This window comes from Eumetopias jubatus, unplaced genomic scaffold (genome assembly GCF_037043125.1).
Source record: "Eumetopias jubatus isolate StellerSeaLion01/CBP00866 unplaced genomic scaffold, mEumJub1_p1.0 scaffold_16, whole genome shotgun sequence".
Taxonomy (NCBI): Eukaryota; Metazoa; Chordata; class Mammalia; order Carnivora; family Otariidae; genus Eumetopias; species Eumetopias jubatus.
In genome coordinates this window covers 67,486,269-67,504,772 of record NW_028274822.1, presented here as the reverse complement: position 1 = coordinate 67,504,772, position 18,504 = coordinate 67,486,269, and the positions used below count along the sequence as shown (strand labels likewise).

The 18,504-nt window shown below is 48.2% G+C and overlaps 1 protein-coding gene across 1 annotated transcript; it reads right to left on the bottom strand.

The window, feature by feature from the left end:
- Positions 1-849: 849 nt before the first annotated feature.
- Positions 850-16,659, bottom strand: LOC114203946 (glutathione S-transferase theta-2B-like). The gene is made up of 5 exons (XM_088019402.1): positions 16,569-16,659; positions 2,788-2,875; positions 1,714-1,864; positions 1,453-1,626; positions 850-1,124 (listed from the first exon to the last, which is right to left on the bottom strand). Exons 1-5 carry the CDS (start codon positions 16,657-16,659, stop codon positions 915-917), a joined length of 714 nt encoding a protein of 237 aa, XP_087875528.1. The 3' UTR covers positions 850-914.
- Positions 16,660-18,504: the final 1,845 nt, after the last annotated feature.

Below are 18,504 nucleotides of genomic sequence, written 5' to 3'. Positions count from 1 at the left end.
GTAGTTTGCCGTCCTAATGGATTTCTTAACATCTTGTTGCCCCAGTAACAATGTTATATATTGACTTGTTCTCTGTGAGGTTGTTTTGATTAACTATGGTGAGGGTTCCCGGGACATACTTTTATTACATACATATAATACGACAGTGTGATAAAACCAATCATTCTTGGTTTCTTACTCAAGAGTCTGAGTCTTCATGATTTTTTTTTAGGATTTTATTTATTTATTTAGAGAGAGAGAGAGTGCAAGTTGGGGGAGGCACAGAGGGAGAGGGACAAGCAGACTCCATGCTGAGTGTGAGTTGGACACAGGACTCCATCTCAGACCCTGAAATCATGATCTGGGCCGAAATCATGAGTCAGATGCGTGGGGCGCCTGGGTGGCTCAGTCATTAAGTGACTGCCTTCGGCTCAGGTCATGGTCCCGGGGTCCTGGGATCGAGCCCTGCGTTGGGCTCCCTGCTCCGCGGGAAGCCTGCTTCTCCCTCTCCCACTCCCCCTGCTTGTGTTCCCTCTCTCGAGGTGTCTCTCTCTGTCAAATAAATAAATAAAATCTTAAACAAAAAAAGAGTTGGATGCTTAACCACCTGAGCCACCCAGGCACCACAAGTCTTCTTTATATTTACAAGACCAATGACATTTGCTGATTTGAAGTTGATTTGTTTTTCTTCAGGCTATTGAATTTGCAGATCTCTTTATATATGCTGCGTTTTAGTCTTCTCTTGATTAGATCGGCTCCCCCTGAGAAGCAGCACTGCCAAGGACATCCGATGTCCTCCCCGTGCAGAGCTCCTCCAGGAGTCAGAAACAAGAGACCGAGGCAAGAAAGGATGAAGAAGGACAAGTCAGAAACGAAGAACGGATCTTTATTGCTAATCTTCTGGCTGCCAACCATCAGCCCCCCTTCCAGACTCCTCAGGGAATGTTGGAAATACGAAGCAGCATAAAAGGATGGACTTCTGGGGGAGGCTTCGGGATTTGTTTGTTGACCATCTGCTCCAGGATGTTCAGGATGGGACCGTGGGTCTCCTGGAACAGATCAGAACCCAGGAAAGCCTCCACTCGCTCACGCCATGCTGCCAGTCTCGGCCGTCCCTCAAACAGGTCATAGCCGACAGCCACAGGCTGCAGGGGCAAGGATGGGAAAGTGACAGTGATACTGAGACCCCAATACCAGAACCACCAGCACAGGTGTCAGGTCCCCTACCCAACTCCCACGTGAGGCCCAGGGACTCGTGGCCAGCCTTGGGACCCGAGAGCACCAGCATGAAACACCACACCCAGGAGGGAAGCAGAAGTTCAGGGCAAGAGCACCAGTTCGGACAGAAACTTGCTCTGTGATTCTGGGCAAATTCCTAGCTGGCTCTAGGCCTGCCTCAGTGTTTCCGTCTAGTGAGGGTGGCGAGAGGAGGGATGCCGCCCACAGGTGCTGCTCCACCCGCCAAGCTCACACCTGCAGCAGCTCCTCCAGCGCCATGAGGTCGGCCAGCGACACCTGCTGGCCTGTGAGGAAGGCCCGGTCCTCCAGGAACTTGTCCTCCAGCTGCTGCAGCATCCGGGCCATGGTGGTCCTGTTCCGCTCCACCTTCTCCTCAGGCACGTGGACCCCGATGAGTGGTGCCAACACCTGACGGGCAGAGGGTGGGCTCAGCCTGTGCTCCCTGCCTCCCCCCAGGTCCCGGACAGTCCACAACCCGCAGATGGCTCTCCTCACCTTGGTCCACAAGGGCACGCCAAAGACGCCACGGATGGAGTCAGCATGCCAGCCCAGGTACTCGTGGACCCGAGCACGGGCCCAAAGGTCAGATGGGTACCAGTGGTCCGCCGTCTGGTACTTAGAGCTCAGGTAGATCAGGATGGCCGAGCTAGAGGTAAGGGCGGGAGCCGTGGCTGTGAGGATCCTGGTTCGTGGCCTTTTTCCTCAGCAGCTCCCATCCCTCAGTGGGGCCCTGGGGCTTCTCTGTACTTGATGGCCTCAACTCCGCAGCTCCCCTGGGCAGTGCCTCCTCCCTCTCCCCTGATGGTACCCTCCCGAGTCTCCTTCCTTTGCTGTCTCAAGCATGGACGCTTGGCCAGACCGTGCGCTTTGCCCTTTAAGAGGCTCATCTCCGTGGTACTACAGCAGCGCCCTGTGCGGTGGAGATTTGTTATCCCATTTGCATGTGAGGAAGCTAAGGTTCAGAAGAATTTAGTGACTTGTCCGAGGCCACACAGCTCAGAAAAGGCTCTCTGGGCCTCTGGAATCTTGCACCAAATCCCCTGCATGTCCAAGTGTATGGGTTGGGGACCAGGAGGGGAAGCACGTCCTCACGTCTGTCGTGGGTCCCCTCTGACAGGTCCCCCGGCCATCACGCCTGAGCTGCCTGACCTTTTGTCCTCTACCTGCCTGGTGGCCGGCCCTCACCATGAGTTGTCCCCTCAGGCCCTGGCCGACTCTAGAGAGTGGCCTGAGGAGTCAGGAGAGGACCCTTCAGCTTCCATGTGTTGACCCTGTTCTCTGTCCACCTGGACAAATGCCCCCATGTCCTCTTCTATGCCCCTCAGTCTGGGGGTGAGGAGGCCCTGGGGTCCAGAAGAGGAGGCTGAAGACAAGAGAGGTACAGAGCTATGTTGCATCAGCTTCCAGGCATCCCGGTCACCCCCAACCCCTGTCACCAGCACCAAGTCCGCTCTCACCACACGCCTCCCGTCTGCCCTCACCTGCCACATGGGGTCTAAGAGCGCACACAGTGGGACAGCCAGAGGCCGGGGGGCTGGGGGCTTAGGGGAACGGAGGGAAGGGGAGCACCTTTCAGTCAAGATGAAGTCACCATCCTTGAGGGCAGGCACTTGCCACAGCTTATTAATCTGGAAGAACTCCTTGCTCGGGAGCTGCCCTGTGGAGCAAGAAGTTTTGCCCCTTCAGGGCAAGAACCACAGCCGCTGTGCCCTCTCTCTCCCTTCCCCAGCCAGAACCCCAAGGCCAGGCTGGGCGAAAAGAAATAGCTGGGGTTGTGGGGAGAGCTGTGCGGGGCCACGGCCGGGCCTTGGGGCCAGGAATGGGGATGGCCTCCCTGCCCTGCCACCTCCCAGGGCGGCTGAGGGGTTTTGGTGGCATGGCCAGGTGCTCCCGATGAGTGAAAGGGAGTTTTGTGGCCGGACCAGGGTGAGCAGGGGGAAGGGAGGCAAAGAGGCGAGGCTCAGCAATTTCCACCTCTAAACTCTCACATGGTGGCCAGCTCCTCAGGGTCTTTAGGGCCTTAGGACTTCAAATACAGGCTTTCAAGGCAGGAACTGTGAACATCCAGTTCAGTACTTACTCCCCCATCCCACAGAGTAGAAGTAACATTATCCTCCTTCTCAGAGAGGAAAGCTAAGTAGGGTTCAGAGAGGTCTTGCCACCCGTCCAAGGCCACACAGCAGAGGACAGTCTCTGGTGGGAGATACCAGAGTAGAACAAAGGCAAAACAAACGTAGATAAAGTTGAATTTCCTTACACCTTGCAGCCCTGTGATAGATACCTGAGACAGGCAGAGTGTGACATTCCTCCAAGAATTCACAACTGCCTTAGTGTTAAGGCTTTGCTAGAGGCAAAAAGCAACCTTAGCTCAACAATAGCTAGAATTCCAGGGTCCTGTTAGTCTTCTTTAAATCTCTTTAGGGACTCCCTTTGTCTCTACTCACCCCCCAATTCCAAAATACATAATCGGTTGCATCTTCCAAGCCAGTGCAATTCTTTCTCCCTACGTCCCTGAGCCTTAATAAAAGCACTTTTTTTTTTAAGATTTTTTTATTTTAGGGACGGCTGGGTGGCTCAGTCGGTTAAGCGTCTGTCCTCGGCTCAGCTCATGACCCCAGGGTCCTGGGATCGAGTCCCACATCGGACTCCCTGCTCAGCGGGGAACCTGCTTCTCGCTCTGCCTCTGCCTGCCGCTCCCTCTGTTTGTGCTCTCTCTCTCTCTCGCTCACATAGAAATAAATTTTTAAAATCTTAAAAAAAAAAGACTTATTTATTTTAGAGGGAGAGAGAGCACGCACCCGAGCGGCAGAGGCAGAGGAAGAGAGAGAGAGAATATCAGACTCCACACTGTGCTTGGATCTTATGACCTGAGCCTAAACCAAGGGCCCAACACATTCAACTGACTGAACCACCCAATCCCTGAGAGTTTCTGGATTTCAGAGGGTTCGGGTAGAGAAAAGTTAAATGCTTCAAGGTGTTCACAAAGGAATATTTTATCATATTTCTGTATATCATGGATATCTTAAAGTTTCCTTAATCTAGAAGAGTGAAACAGAGAACCAGCAACGTTTCAGACAAGAGTCACAAAAACTATCATCATCTTCCTCAGTTCATTTAGTCCTGTAATTAAATCTTGTTCAGTTTGACTCCAGCTTTTTTAGTTAGTTCTGGAAATTCTTGTCCATTTTGGTTCTATGATTTTAAAAATATCAAAAGCCTGTGTTTGTCAAAAGCCCTTTTAAAGATTTTATTTATCTATTTGAGAGAGAGACAGAGAGAGCACAGGAGTCAGGGGAGGGGCAGAGGGAGAAGCAGACTCCCTGCTGAGCAGGGAGCCCGATGCGGGGCTCGATCCCAGGACCCTGGAGTCATGACCTGAACCCAAGGCAGATGCTTAACCGACTGAACCACCCCGGCATTCCCCAGTGTACTTTTAATTTATTTATTTATTTGACAGAGAGAGAGAGAGAGAGAGCAAGAGCAGAAACACAAGCAGGGGGAGTGGGAGAGGGAGAAGCAGTCTCCCTGCTGAGCAGGGAACCCATGTGGAGCTCGATCCCAGGACCCTGGGACCATGACCTGAGCCGAAGGCAGATGCTTAACAACTGAGCCACCCTGGCGCCCCCACGTTTATAATGTTTATGCTCTTTTGGCTCGCACTTTTTTTTTTTAAGATTTTATTTATTTATTTGACAGAGAGAGAGACAGTGAGAGAAGGAACACAGGCAGGGGGAATGGGAGAGGGAGAAGCAGACTTCCCTCTGAGCAGGGAGCCCGATGCGGGGCTCAATCCCAGGACCCTGGGATCATGACCTGAGTCAAAGGCAGACGCTTTAACAACTGAGACGCTTTAACAACTGAGCCACCCAGGCACCCCTCCAAAAGGATTTTCATATGTTAGAGTAGACATACAGGATTCTGACGGTCTGGCTATTGTCGAGCTAAGGTTGCTTTTTACCTCTAGTAAAGCACTAACGTTAATGGATTCCAGAAATGGACTCTCAACTCATTATGGTCAAATAATCTTCGACAAATTAGGAAAAAACATCCAAGGGAAACAAGACACTCTCTTCAATAAATGGTGCTGGGAAAATTGGACGGATACATACAGAAGAATGAAACTCAACCATTCTCTTACACCACACACAAAGATAAACTCAAAATGGATGAAAGACCTCCATGTGAGACAGGAATCCATCAAAATCCTAGAGGAGAACATAGGCAGTAACCTCTTTGACACCGGCCACAGCAACTTCTTTCAAGACATGTCTCCAAAGGCAAGAGAAACAAAAGCAAAAATGAACTTTTGGGACTTCATCAAGATAAAAAGCTTCTTCTTCTTTTTTTTTTTAAGATTTTATTTATTTATTTGACAGAGATAGAGAGAGCACAAGTAGGCAGAGAGGCAGGCAGAGGGAGAGGGAGAAGCAGGCTCTCCACCGAGCAGGGAGCCTGATGCGGGACTCGATCGTGGGACTCCAGGGTCATGACCTGAGCCGAATGCAGTCGCTTAACCAACTGAGCCACCCAGGCACCCAAGATAAAAAGCTTCTGCATAGCAAAGGAAACAGTCAACAAAACTAAGAGACAACCCACGGGATGGGAGAAGATATTTGCAAATGACATTACAGATAAAGGGCTGTATCCAAGATCTATAAAGAACTTCTCAAACTCAACACCCCAAAAAACAAATAATCCAGTCAAAAAATGGGCAGAAGACATGAACAGACACTTCTCCGAAGAAGACATACAAATGGCTAACAGAGGGGCGCCTGGGTGGCTCAGTCGTTAAGCGTCTGCCTTCGGCTCAGGTCATGATCCCGACCGAGGTCCTGGGACTGAGTCCCGCATCGGGCTCCCTGCTCGGCAGGGAGTCTGCTTCTCCTTCTGACCCTCCCCCCCATGTACTTTCTCTCTCTCTCATTCTGTCTCTTAAATAAATAAAATATTTTTAAAAATATTTTATTTATTTATTTGACCGTGAGAGAGCGCGAGAGAGGGAACACAAGCGGGGGAGAGGGAGAGGGAGAGGCAGGCTTCCCACCGAGCAGGGAGCCCGATGTGCGGTTCGAACCCAGGGATCATGACCTGAGCGGAAGGCTGACGCTTAACGACTGAGCCACCCAGGGGCCCCTCTAGCCCAGTCTTTGAGAGTAACCCAGCCCTCTGACCGGGACCCAAGCAGGTGGATCAGAAGGCTTCCCTGGGATACTTGAAGTTGGAATTCAGGAGAGAGGAGGGAAACGTGGGCATCATCAATAATGCGGGAAACAAAGGCAGAAGAAAAATTATTAAATTTACTTAGAGCCCGCTGACAAGTGTTTGAAACAGGCAGAGTGACATTCCTCTAGGAACTCAACTGCCTCAATGTTAATATCTTGCTAAGGGCAAAAGGCAATCCTAGCCTGACCGCCCCCCCCCACCTTCCCTGGGATCCTGTAAGTCTACTTTAACATATAAAAATTCCTTTAAAATTTTCCTTAATCTCTGGAGCGCCTGGGTGGCTCAGTCTGTTAAGCGTCTGCCTTCGGATCAAGTCATGGTCCCGGGGTCCTGGGATCGAGCCCCGCGTCGGGCTCCCTCCTTCATGGGGAGTCTGCTCCTCCCTCTCCCACTCCCCCTGCTTGTGTTCCCTCTCTCGCTGTGTCTCTCTCTCTCAAATAAATAAACAAAATCTTTTTAAAAATTTTTCCTTTATCTCTAAACCCCCCCAAGACATGTGTTGGGAATCACCGCCCAAGCATACGGCCTACCGATATACATCGGAAGGGTCCCGTGATTAAGGTTTTATAAGATGGCAATAAATGACATTTTCCCAAAATAGCTAGCCCCCTCAAGGTCCTGGAAACCTTTGCTTCCAAATTCCTTAGAAACATGCTATCCCTAACCCCCTTCCAAATTGAAAGTCTATAATGGACCATTCCTCATGCCCCCAGTGCAGCTCTTTTTGCACCAAAGACATCTCAAGAATTCTTTCTTGGCTGTGGGCTTTGAACCCTAACATCTTTCCTACAGCATATGGCACCCAACATGGGGCTTTGAGTCCAGAGTCTCATCTGACTCTGAGCCTCGGTGCCAACATGGTGAGTACTTACTTCCTCTTCTCTTCCTTTATTTTCATTTCAGGGGCTTTTCAAGTAGTACAGTCTTTTTTTTTTTTTTTTTAAGGATTTTATTTATTTATTTGAGAGAGAGAATGAGACAGAGAGAGCATGAGAGGGGGGCACACTCCACCAACGGAGCCAGCCAGGCTCCCCTAGAAGTCCTGTTTTGTTCTTTTTCATGTCTGCCGTGTCATTTCAATAGTCTTTTTATTCCTTGCTCTTGTTTTAAAATTTATTTATCTATGGGGTGCCTGGGTGGTTCATTCAGTTAAACGTCCGACTCTTGATTTCAGCTCAGGTCATGATCTCAGGGTTGTGAGATGGAGCCCTGCGTGGGGGTCTGTGCTGGGCATGGAGCTTGCTTAAGAGTCTCTCTCCCTCTCCCTCTGCCCCCCTCCACCCCTGCCGCACTCTGTCCCTCAAAAAAAAAAAAAGCTACTTGTTTTTTAGAAGTCTTTTTTTTATTCCGTACTTTAGTAAAACCACTTTTTTGCACCCAAGATGTCTCAGGAATTCTTTCTTGGCCTTCAGCTTCGAACCCTCAAGTCTTTCCTACATCCATGAGCTGGGGCCGCTGGTGGGTTGGTCACAATTGCAAGCTCGCTAGGCAGGCTGGCCTGAGAGAAAGCAGCTTAGTCACAGAAAAGGAAAGTGGGGGAGAAAAGCAGCTTCTGATCCCAGTTCCTCTGTGGACCAGCTGTACCTCTCCCCTCCTTTTGCTTAGACCAGTTGGCACTGAGTTTCTGTCCCTTCTAAGGAAACGAATTCTAGCAGTCAGCAAGGAGTTCCAGGGGGGTCCAGTGGTATAGTGGCATAAACTTAACTAAATCATGGTCTGCAGGTGTGTGGAAGGCAGAGTTTGTAAACCATGAACTTAAGATTTCCAAGCAAAGTGTTCAAGATGTGTGGCCTGGTTTCTTCTTCCTGCTCTCAGTATAATATGTGAGCAGAGAGATTAATTGAGGGAAGAACTGTCGAGCAGAAGATGAACCTGAAAGTCTATAAGGGGCTTAAGATGCTTGATGATCTGGAGGAATCCTCAGCCTACCCAGATTGCAAGGGCCCCTAAAATTAGGAGACTCACTGTCAGGAAAGCACAACTCTGCCTCTGTCCTGGAAGTCACTGTCGAGTTTGATCCATGCACACCTAGGCTTCTTTGGGCTTCACGTGTGTGGAGGGTGTGGTGTGGGGGGAGGTGGGAGTGCTGAGAGGGTACACGGTGGTGTTGGGGGGTGTATTTGTAGGTGGGGGGGCGTGGTGCGTGGGTGCGTGTGTACATGTAAACACACACACACACACACACACACACACACACACACACTTGTGCTGGGAGCATGGAGGGCACAGTCCAAAAAACCTGAGTTTAAATCCTGATTCTGTGGGCGCCTGGGTGGCTCAGTTGGTTAAGCGACTGCCTTCGGCTCAGGTCATGATCCTGGAGTCCCTGGATCGAGTCCCGCATTGGGCTCCCTGCTCGGCAGGGAGTCTGCTTCTCCCTCTGACCCTCCCCCCTCTCATGTGCTTTCTCTCTCTCTCATTCTCTCTCTCAAGTAAAATAAAATAAAATAAATCTTTAAAAAAGCCTGACTCTGTCGCTCATTAACTACGTGACCTGGGGCATGTCATGAACTTCTTTGAATCCTGGTGTCCTTTGCTGTCAAATGTGATCATTCCACTCGGACTTGGGTCTAAGACATAATTTTCAAAATATCTGTATAAAATCACTGAGCCCTGTGCCTGTTAGATGTTAGCTGCGCTCATTTTCATATTTGCTACAAAGTCCATCTACCTGTAATTTGAACAGCTGTGTAATGTTCCATCAAGCAGATATGGATTTGCTATATGGGCCTGATAGAGTGATATTTGTTATGGCACTAAATTTAACTCCCCAAAGAGGGACATGCGTCAATCTCTCTACCTTTGCATGTGACACCCTCCACCTGAGAGGCACCTCCTCCCACTTCCTGTCCTCCCTTCTACCTCTAAACTTCCAACCCCATGACAGCGTTCAGTCTGAAGAAAGCAAACTCCTGGGCTTTGGATGAGATGTGCCTGCAAGCAGGACCATTTTCAGCCTCTGTGTTGCAGATCCCCATGAGGCAAAGCCCAGGTGAACCGGTACCAGCCTCTAGAATCCTCTCCCATTGAAGTCGCACAGGGCGTGCTTAATTAGCCCCAACAACGAGCTGAGACAACATGTGTGAGGTGTTGCTAATTAGGGAAGCTCCTTAGAGAGTCACTGCTTAGGACTTTTCTTGGGGTATGACCCCTACCTGGCACATGGCCAAATGCCAGACTCCCAAGAGAAAAGAATAAACCATATTGGTTGTGCCAAAAGTTTAGGGACAGTGAGCTGTTCCTGATGGTCTGAAAATGATTATGGGAGGCCTCCCGAAATACACGCCTATGCAGGGCCAACCTTGAAAGCAGGTCTTTCAAAGAATAGCAATCAGGCCTGTTATATTAGCTTTTCTCTGCAGTCAACCCCTCCGTCTTTGGCCAAGGTGTCTTCAGGGCAAAATTATCAGTGGAACCCCACATGACTGGATCAGACCAGTACGCAGTACTCACTACTCAAAAGTAATGCCTTTTTAAGGCCCTGGACGTAACCAAGCACGAGAAAGCTCATTAACCATCAAGACCATCTGAGCAAGACAGATGGTTTCCTCCCTCAGTCTCTGTATGAGCCTTTTTTTGATCCAACCCAAGGCATCGACTGCAGCACAGCACAGCTCTGGCTCATAAATTGGAGCTCATCTGGGACACCTGGGTGGCCCAGTCATTCAGCGTCTGCCTTCGGCTCAGGTCATGATCCCAGAGTCCTGGGATCGAGTCCCACATCGGGCTCCCTGCTCAGTGAGGATCCTTGGCTTCATGCAGGTTGGAAATCAAATGTGAGCCAGCAGGAGATGAGAGCAGTGTTTAGTGAAGATAAAGAGAGTGGGTAACAGAGTGAGTGTCCAGGAAACTCAGAAAGGAAGGAGTCTCTCCTGTGTTCAGAGGCTGGGGTTGTTATTGGGGATGGTGATCTGGGGCATGCGTCCTCTCGGGCATCCAGGAACCACTTAGGACAAAGACAAGGGCCCAGGTGTCATTCCTTGGAGCAGAAGGGTCTTGGCATTGGTGTCCAGCTCAAGTGGTCTGGGATGCGCAAAGGATAGCCTCCTGGAGAACCTTAACTCCTTGTCCCATACAAGGAGGATGTCTGCTATTTGTGAGGCATGCGTAAAGTGGGGTCGGGGATACAGGTCCCAGCGAGGATAGAAGCAGAAAATAGCAGATTTTGATGGAGTCCTTCAGTTTCCCTGTCTCACTCCCACCTGAAGAAGAGAAGAAAAACTAGTGGCATCACCCAGGCTGGATTTTGTTTCCCCTTTACTCTATCCAGAGTGGCTAATGGCAGCCTGGGGCTGGGGGAGGGGTTCCAGAGTGAGCCTGAGCTCCTGGGGTTAGATGGGTCACCTTAGCTTCCCCAGCTAACAGTTACCTCTCACAGCCACTTCACACCAGGGCTGGTTCCCTAGCCACCCAGGCACAGGGAGGGTACCATACCCTCTCCTCCCTTCTTCCTTTTCTTGAACAAAAGCTTTCATCTTCTTTCAACCAGTCAGATTGCTCTTGAGAATCCCACCCCTGCCACCCACTTTTGGAGAACTGCACATGAAAATTTTTCCTTCATGATGAGACCAGATGCTTGGTCCCTGGACCTGTTTTGAAGGCATAAGCAGAACTATAGTTGCATTAGTTGCATTATGACTAACTTAGCTCCGTGGTCTGTTTTGTTCTCTACTTAATTACGCACCTCTTCATCTCACCCACGGATAAATCATTAATTTTGCCTTCTGACCCCTACTCCCTATTTACCCAGTAGTTGTGGTAACCTAATGGGGACCACAAACTAATGTTTATCTTGAAATTATCTGATGTGCCTGATCACCTGATCATATCCCTCATGGTGCCTCACTGTCCTAAAGAAAGGGTATCTCCATATTGTTTCAAGCCTCCCTCCTTCAAGATTTCAAGAAGCCCCTCACCCTCCTCTCATGCATGTAAGTTGTCCCTGGGCTCAACGGGGCAAGGCAGCTTTGGGAATGATGCCCGGCCTTCTCACTGGGCTGCCTTTCTCATAGTAAAGCTTTACTTTGCTTCAGAACCCGTGTCCCAGACATTGGTGCCCAAGTTCGGTCCAGTAATAATGACAGTCATTTCCATGTCTGCATGTCTTACTGAACCTGATTAAAACAAAACCTGGGGGCACCTGGGTGGCTCAGTTGGTTAAGCCTCTGCCTTTGGCTCAGGTCATGATCCTGGAGTCTAAGGATGGAGCCCCACGTTGGGCTCCCTGCTCAGCGGGGAGTCTGCTGCTCCCTCTGACCCTCCCCCTCTCATACTCTCTCTCCACTCTCTCTCTCAAAGAAATAAATACAACCTTTAAAAAAAAATCCTGGGTACCTTGTAAAATGTGTGTGTATATACGCGAGAACGTGTGAGAGTGTGCATGTGTGCACATACTTGGGAGCATCTATGTGTGCTTAAGTGTATAAGAGCACGTATGTGTGCATTTGTTGTGCATGTGGGCAGGTGGCAATGGCTCTTTTTCCTCTAACTTGCCTGACCACAAGCGCCTGAAATTCTCCCACAGAGAGGATCACTGTTTCGGGCTGAGTCAATTCCCCAAATATTTACTGATACTTCTGGCATGCTCGACACTCTCTGGGCTGCAGGGCAGTCACAAGGAAGGCACCCCTGTCCTCAGTCACCGAGCTGGTTAGTAACTTATGTATTTTCCTTTCCAGGAGGCTCTTTAAAAATTCTCATTTCTGGGGCACCTGGGTGGCTCAGCCGGTTAAGCATCTGCCTTCGGCTCAGGTCATGATCCCAGGGTCCTGGGATCGAGCCCCACAACGGGCTTCCTGCTCAAGGCAGGGGCGGCCTGCTTCTCCCTCTCCCACTCCCCCTGCTTGTGTTCCCTCTCTCTGTCAATTAAATAAAAAATTTAAAAAAGACTTCTAAAAAACAAATAACTTTTTTTTTTTTGAGAGACAAAGTGCGGCAGGGGTGGTGGGGGGCAGAGGGAGAGGGAGAGAGACTCTTAAGCAAGCTCCATGCCCAGCACAGACCCCCACGCAGGGCTCCATCTCACAACCCTGAGATCATGACCTGAGCTGAAATCAAGAGTCGGACGTTTAACTGAATGAACCACCCAGGCACCCCATAGATAAATAAAGTTTAAAACAAGAGCAAGGAATAAAAAGACTATTGAAATGACACGGCAGACATGAAAAAGAACAAAACAGGACTTCTAGGGGAGCCTGGCTGGCTCCGTTGGTGGAGCGTGCAACTCTTGATCTCAGGGTTGTGTAATAAAAGATGGTCCGTTGTCACTTTGTAGGGACCAAGGGAGTCCAAATCGAGGGGCAGTTTCTCTTAGCAAAGGTTTTGCCACCTCTGTGGCCTTTTACCCAAATCAGTAGCCTGGGGAAAATCCTGTATTACCTTCCATTGGTTATTTTTGGGTATAAAGATTTTTGCCTCATTATTAACAAGCCAGTCCTGTGCGTTTCTTGGTCTGAATAGACTGGATGTATGGACTTTGTTGAAGTTAAGACGGTAAAAGATTTGGGCGCCTGGGTGGCTCAGTCGTTAAGCGTCTGCCTTCGGCTCAGGTCATGATCCCAGGGTCCTGGGATAGAGCCCCGCATCGGGCTCCCTGCTCCGCGGGAAGCCTGCTTCTCCCTCTCCCACTCCCCCTGCTTGTGTTCCCGCTCTCACTGTCTCTCTCTGTCAAATAAATAAATAAAATCTTTAAAAAAAAAAAAAAGACGGTAAAAGATTTAATATTTGTTCACTTTGTGCTGCCTGCTTGGCTGCACAGTCTACCAAATTGTGGGGTCTTTGGGGGTTTTCCTGGACTCTAAGGTCGTATCCTCTGATGTCCTTTGAGGTGAATTACAGCTACCTCCTTAGGCAGGTGTGTAGCCTAAAGCAGAGTAATAATTTCAGGCCCATATTTGATTGGGGAGTTATGGCTTAATAATAATCCCCTTTTCTTCCAAATTGCACCATGAGCACGTAGGACTAGGAAAGGAAACATTTGGGGTCAGTACAAATATTAATTTTTTTAAGGCTTTGGCAATTGCCAAGCACAAGTGAGCCCTATGGCAGACCCAGCTTTTCTTACTCCCTTTTTTCATGAAACTATTGCCATCAGTAAACCAACTGTCATCTGTACTTTCAATAGGGGCATCTCTTAAATCTGGTTGACTAGCATAAACAAAATCAATCAATAACCTCGGAAGGGTTATTATGCTCTATCGAAGTACGATGGTCAGGTCCAGGCACAAGGGTAGCTGGGTTTAAAGTCTGACAGGTTTCAAGTATTATTTCAGGCACATCTCTAAGCATAAGCTGGTATTTAATAAGTCAGCCTCCCATCATCTATTGGTGGCTTTTGGTCTCTAAGACACTCTGGACCTGATGTGAGGTCATTACAGTCACGGATTATCCCATAGTGAACTTTGAGGCTCTTACCAGGAGGACTGTTTTATGCTTGGCTAAAGCCTTTGTTTGCAATTCTACCTCAATAGGGGTGGCTTCTAGGATAAATGTGACTAAGGGATAATACCACCAAGAAGACCTCTTTGTTTGAGGTCCAGCGTTAACAATATCCCAATTACAAGGAATCACTGGCAAGTGGGAGAAGACTTGTCAAGAAATAAGGGCATACCGAAGTGCATCATCCAGTCCCATCATAAGGAAAGTGGGGTCATCCATTATCTCCACAAGCCCCTACCGAGTGGGGTATGCTCTGGCTTTTTGTCAATTTTTGACAATTTCTTCATCCCAGCCACATAGAATTGATCAAGGTGCCAGTGGACTTATACAATCGTTGGGGAATCTATCCCATTTCCCAGTTGTTCAAATCATCATATGCCCATGGGGCCCTGTTATTATCCTCACAAAATTAACAAGCAAGGAGATTGTCTATACATGAGCTATTATGGCAATTTCAAGTTTGTCTCAAGTTGTCTGGCTTAGGTAAACAACAAACTTTAAAGACAATCGGATCTAGAATTTAACTTCCACAAGGTGTGTTATTGAAACATAATTTTTCTCTCTAAAACAACCCTCATTTTTAATCAGAGATAGCCAAATCAGGACTAATTTATTTGAAAGACAAGTCCAGTTTTAACAAATCTGGCCTAATTATCTACATAAGCTCAGCAAGAATAATGATTGATAGTGTAGATCTTTCAGAATCTGCCTTGCTGGAACGTTTTCTAAAGGAATCTCTAGGTTGAACTTGGAGTAGTCTCTCCAGGCCAGAAGCCAAGCCAAGGGCTTGCCATCAGACATGCCTGCAATACCTGTAGATGTGGGTGAATTCCTCTTGCTGAGGTCCCCAGAGTATCTGGAGGTTCCTGCACCTGCCAGGAAGTGACATTCTTTACTCACCTGGTGAGGCTGCTGGGAACTCTGTAAGCAAGGTATCAGGTCAACAGTTCCAAGGGGCTTTATAGCTCCAGGTTTCATATAGTCAACCTTAAAGTTCCTTATAGCTGTTTGGTCAGATGTGAGTCTATGCATGCCCCTCTCAAATAGGACATTCCAGTCAAAGCCTTGGTAAAATAACCAGTGTTTCCAATGGTGTCCTATAACAAGGAGAACAGATTCTTATAGAACTTATGCAAATGACTATGATTGCCATGGAAGAAAGAATACTTACTGAGACCTTTCGAGTTTCCCAGGGTTCAGGGAGAGAGAAAAGTTAAATGCTTCAATTTGTTCACAAATGAATACTTCGTCACCTGTAAATCACAGATATCTTAAGAAAAAGTTTCCTTAATCTGGAAGAGCAAACATTAGAGAACAAGCAATGTTTCAAACAAGAGTCACAAAACTATAATCATCTTTTTAGTTCACTTAGTCCCGTGTTACTATTCTTGTTCAGTTTGAATACAGCTTTTTAGTTAGTTCTGGAGATTCTTACCCATTTCAGTTTTGATCTTAAAGATACTGAATACCTGTATTTGTCCTACAAGTCCTTTTTATGAACCTCCTTGAAGATGAAACTCATTTTGCAAGAGAATAAGAACAATTATAAATGACAAAAACTCAGAAATGGACATTGTTAATGATCTGATAGACGAATTCATTATGATGCAACTGACAAGGAAACCAGTTATTTCTGTGACACATAACACTTCAATAGCCAGAATATCGAGTGATGATGACCTTATACCAGGACATAACATACCAAACACACAAGCCTAATTAGTCAACGACACTTTGTTCATGATTTAAATCTTGGGGAAGTCTGTTAAAACCTTAGAAAGCTTTTTTTTTTTTTAAGGTTTTATTTATTTATTTGTCAGAGAGAGCACAAGCAGGGGGAGTGGCAGGCAGAGGCAGAAGCAGGCTCCCCGCTGAGCAAGGAGCCTGATGTGGGGCTCGATCCCCGGACCCTGGGATCATGAACTGAGCTGAAGGCAGACGCTTAACCCAGGCCTCCCAAACCTTAAGATGTTTTAAAGCACATACCTAATAAATAGGATGAGGGATGTTGAAGACCTGATAAAGGCAAAACATAGAAACTGGTGTTTCTGGGCAGGCAAAGAGAAAACAACTGTCTACATTTTCTTATCAAGAGCACACCAACAATTCAAGAAAACGTGTCTTTTTGAACAGAGAGAAAGCAGACTTTCAATATTATACCAGTGTACTTTAAAATCCACTCACTTCAATCTTATCCGTTCTGATCACCCCTAAAATTCCTTTCCAAAGTTTTCCCATCACGAACCTTGTACAACTCCCGTTTGCATTCAGATCTTGTCCCAGGCCATTTCTCTGCAAACAACCAGTCTCACTTATGACAAAATTACCTTCTTTTAGCTTCAACAAAAACACATTTCCATTCCTTATATGTTTCTTACACATACGGAGCTGCTTTTCTTATTTCCATCAGTCTTAATTAGTCAGTAGAATTTTTTTCACTCTTAGAAACCTTAGTACCCAGGGGTGCCTGGGTGGCTCAGTCGGTTAAGGGTCTGCTTCCCCCTCTGCCCCTCCCCTTGCTCCTCCTCTCTCTCTCTCTCTCTCTCTCTCTCTCGGCCACTCTCTCTCTCTCAAATATATAAACAAAATCTTTAAAAAAATAAAGACATGTCTATCTTAAACCAACAAACTTAACTTAGTTTAAATACTGAATTATGTTCCACCTGATCCTCCCCATTGTCAATTTTCACCTGAGACCCTGGCGGGGAAATCTGGAGTGGGCGGTGTTAGGTCCACGGGGTGCTCTTCTTGCTCCGTGACAGCGAGGGGAGAAGGAGCCATGGTGCCTGAGGCACCGAGGATGGTCTAGAAGCCAATTTTCCACAGAGGAGCCGACGCCATGTTCTCCCACGAACAAGGGGCTTAGGCAGTCCATGTCGGGCCGGAGAAGACAGGGAATTTCCTCGAAACAAAGGGAGTTTCAGCAGCTGCTTGGGAATGTTCCTTCAAGTCCCCATCCTGAGGTAGGCCAGCCAGAGTTAGCTCCAATTATAGCCATTAACTGGGGAAATGAGTGAGGGAGAAACCCCCACATCTATTAGGAGGAGGAACAGTGAGAGAGTCAGAGTCCCCTTTGCTAGGGAGGGCCTGTGTTTCCTCAAGCAACCAAGGTTTATTTGGTGGAGGCCTATTTATTTATTTTTTATAAAGATTTTATTTATTTATTTGACAGAGAGCGAGACAGCGAGAGAGGGAACACAAGCAGGGGGAGCGGGAGAGGGAGAAGCAGGCTTCCCGCTGAGCGGGGAACCCCATGCGGGGCCCGATCCCAGGACCCTGGGATCATGACCTGAGCCGAAGGCAGACACTTAACGACTGAGCCACCCAGGCGCCCCTTGGTGGAGGCCTATTTAGATAATTATCATCCAGTACGTCGGGGCGGGGTGTGGTGGTTTACTAGCCCACACATTCAGGCAAACACATTCTGCAAGAGGTCCTTAGGTCAGGATCCTGGTGTAGAGCAATGAAGGTACCTTAGGTCCATTTGCCCTATTTCCCGCAGAAGAGAACTAACCGATAGATCCCACTGAGGCCATGCAGTGTTACAGGAGCTCAGTCCTTTCCTAAGGTTTGCAATCTGAATTGTTTCCAGTGGGTTAAAAGGCACCCCAAGGGACAGTCCTTGGGAACTGAAGAAAAGAGAAGGTCCATTACCTAGAAAATCCCCCACCCACCCCGACTCCCAGGTGGTGTCCCATGCACAGGATATGTCAGAGGTTCCTGGTGTCAAAGCAACCCAATGCGTCCCCCAAACAAAATCGCTATGACCACTGCTGCTGATAAAGGCCCCTGTAGGAGGGATGCTAGGGTCCCCCGGCTTCCCCATTGCATCCGAGGCTACAGATGGATGCCTGGCATATGGACCAAAATACCATGCCTTGAAGGTCATGCTGTGAAGGCCACACCTTATTTTACCTTGCCTTGAGGAACCCACCATTTTTAATCCGTGGAGAACACTAGAAAAGTTTTACAAGGGGAACTAACTGAATTCTGTAGCTTTTAAGTAGTTAGTAGAGGATATTGACAGAAAACAGTAAAGATAGAAATCCATCATAATCAGGGCACCTGGGTGGCTCAGCCGGTTAAGCATCTGCCTTCGGCTCAGGTCATGATCACAGGGTCCTGGGATCAAGCCCCATGTTGGGCTCTCTGTACAACGGGGAGCCTGCCTCTCCCTCTCCCTCTGCCTGCTGCTACCCCTGCTGTGCTCTGTCTCTCTGTGTGTCAAATAAATAAATAAAATCTTAAAAAAAAAAAAATCCATCATGATCTAAGCGACATTCCAACATATGTAGTCCTTATAGCCAATTTCCCTAGGAAACAGTCCCTGGTTGAGTTTTAATTCAATGGAGTACTGGTTTTGGCAAGCTCCCAGTGGAGGTCCCTTGGCCAGAAGCGGCTAGACCAAGGATGTGAAGGGGATCATATTAGATCAATCAGGAGGAAACCTCACATAGCCGTGCTCGTGGCTTCGGTGGCCGTCCCGTGCCCAAGACAGAGGACTTTGTATAAGGACAGGAATAGAGAGAGGGCATCAAGTTTCTGGGTCCTATTACCATCCCGGCCAGGATACTAACTTCCAGCGAAAAGGCAGGCTTTCTCCTCCCCATAGAGTAGCCACGGGCT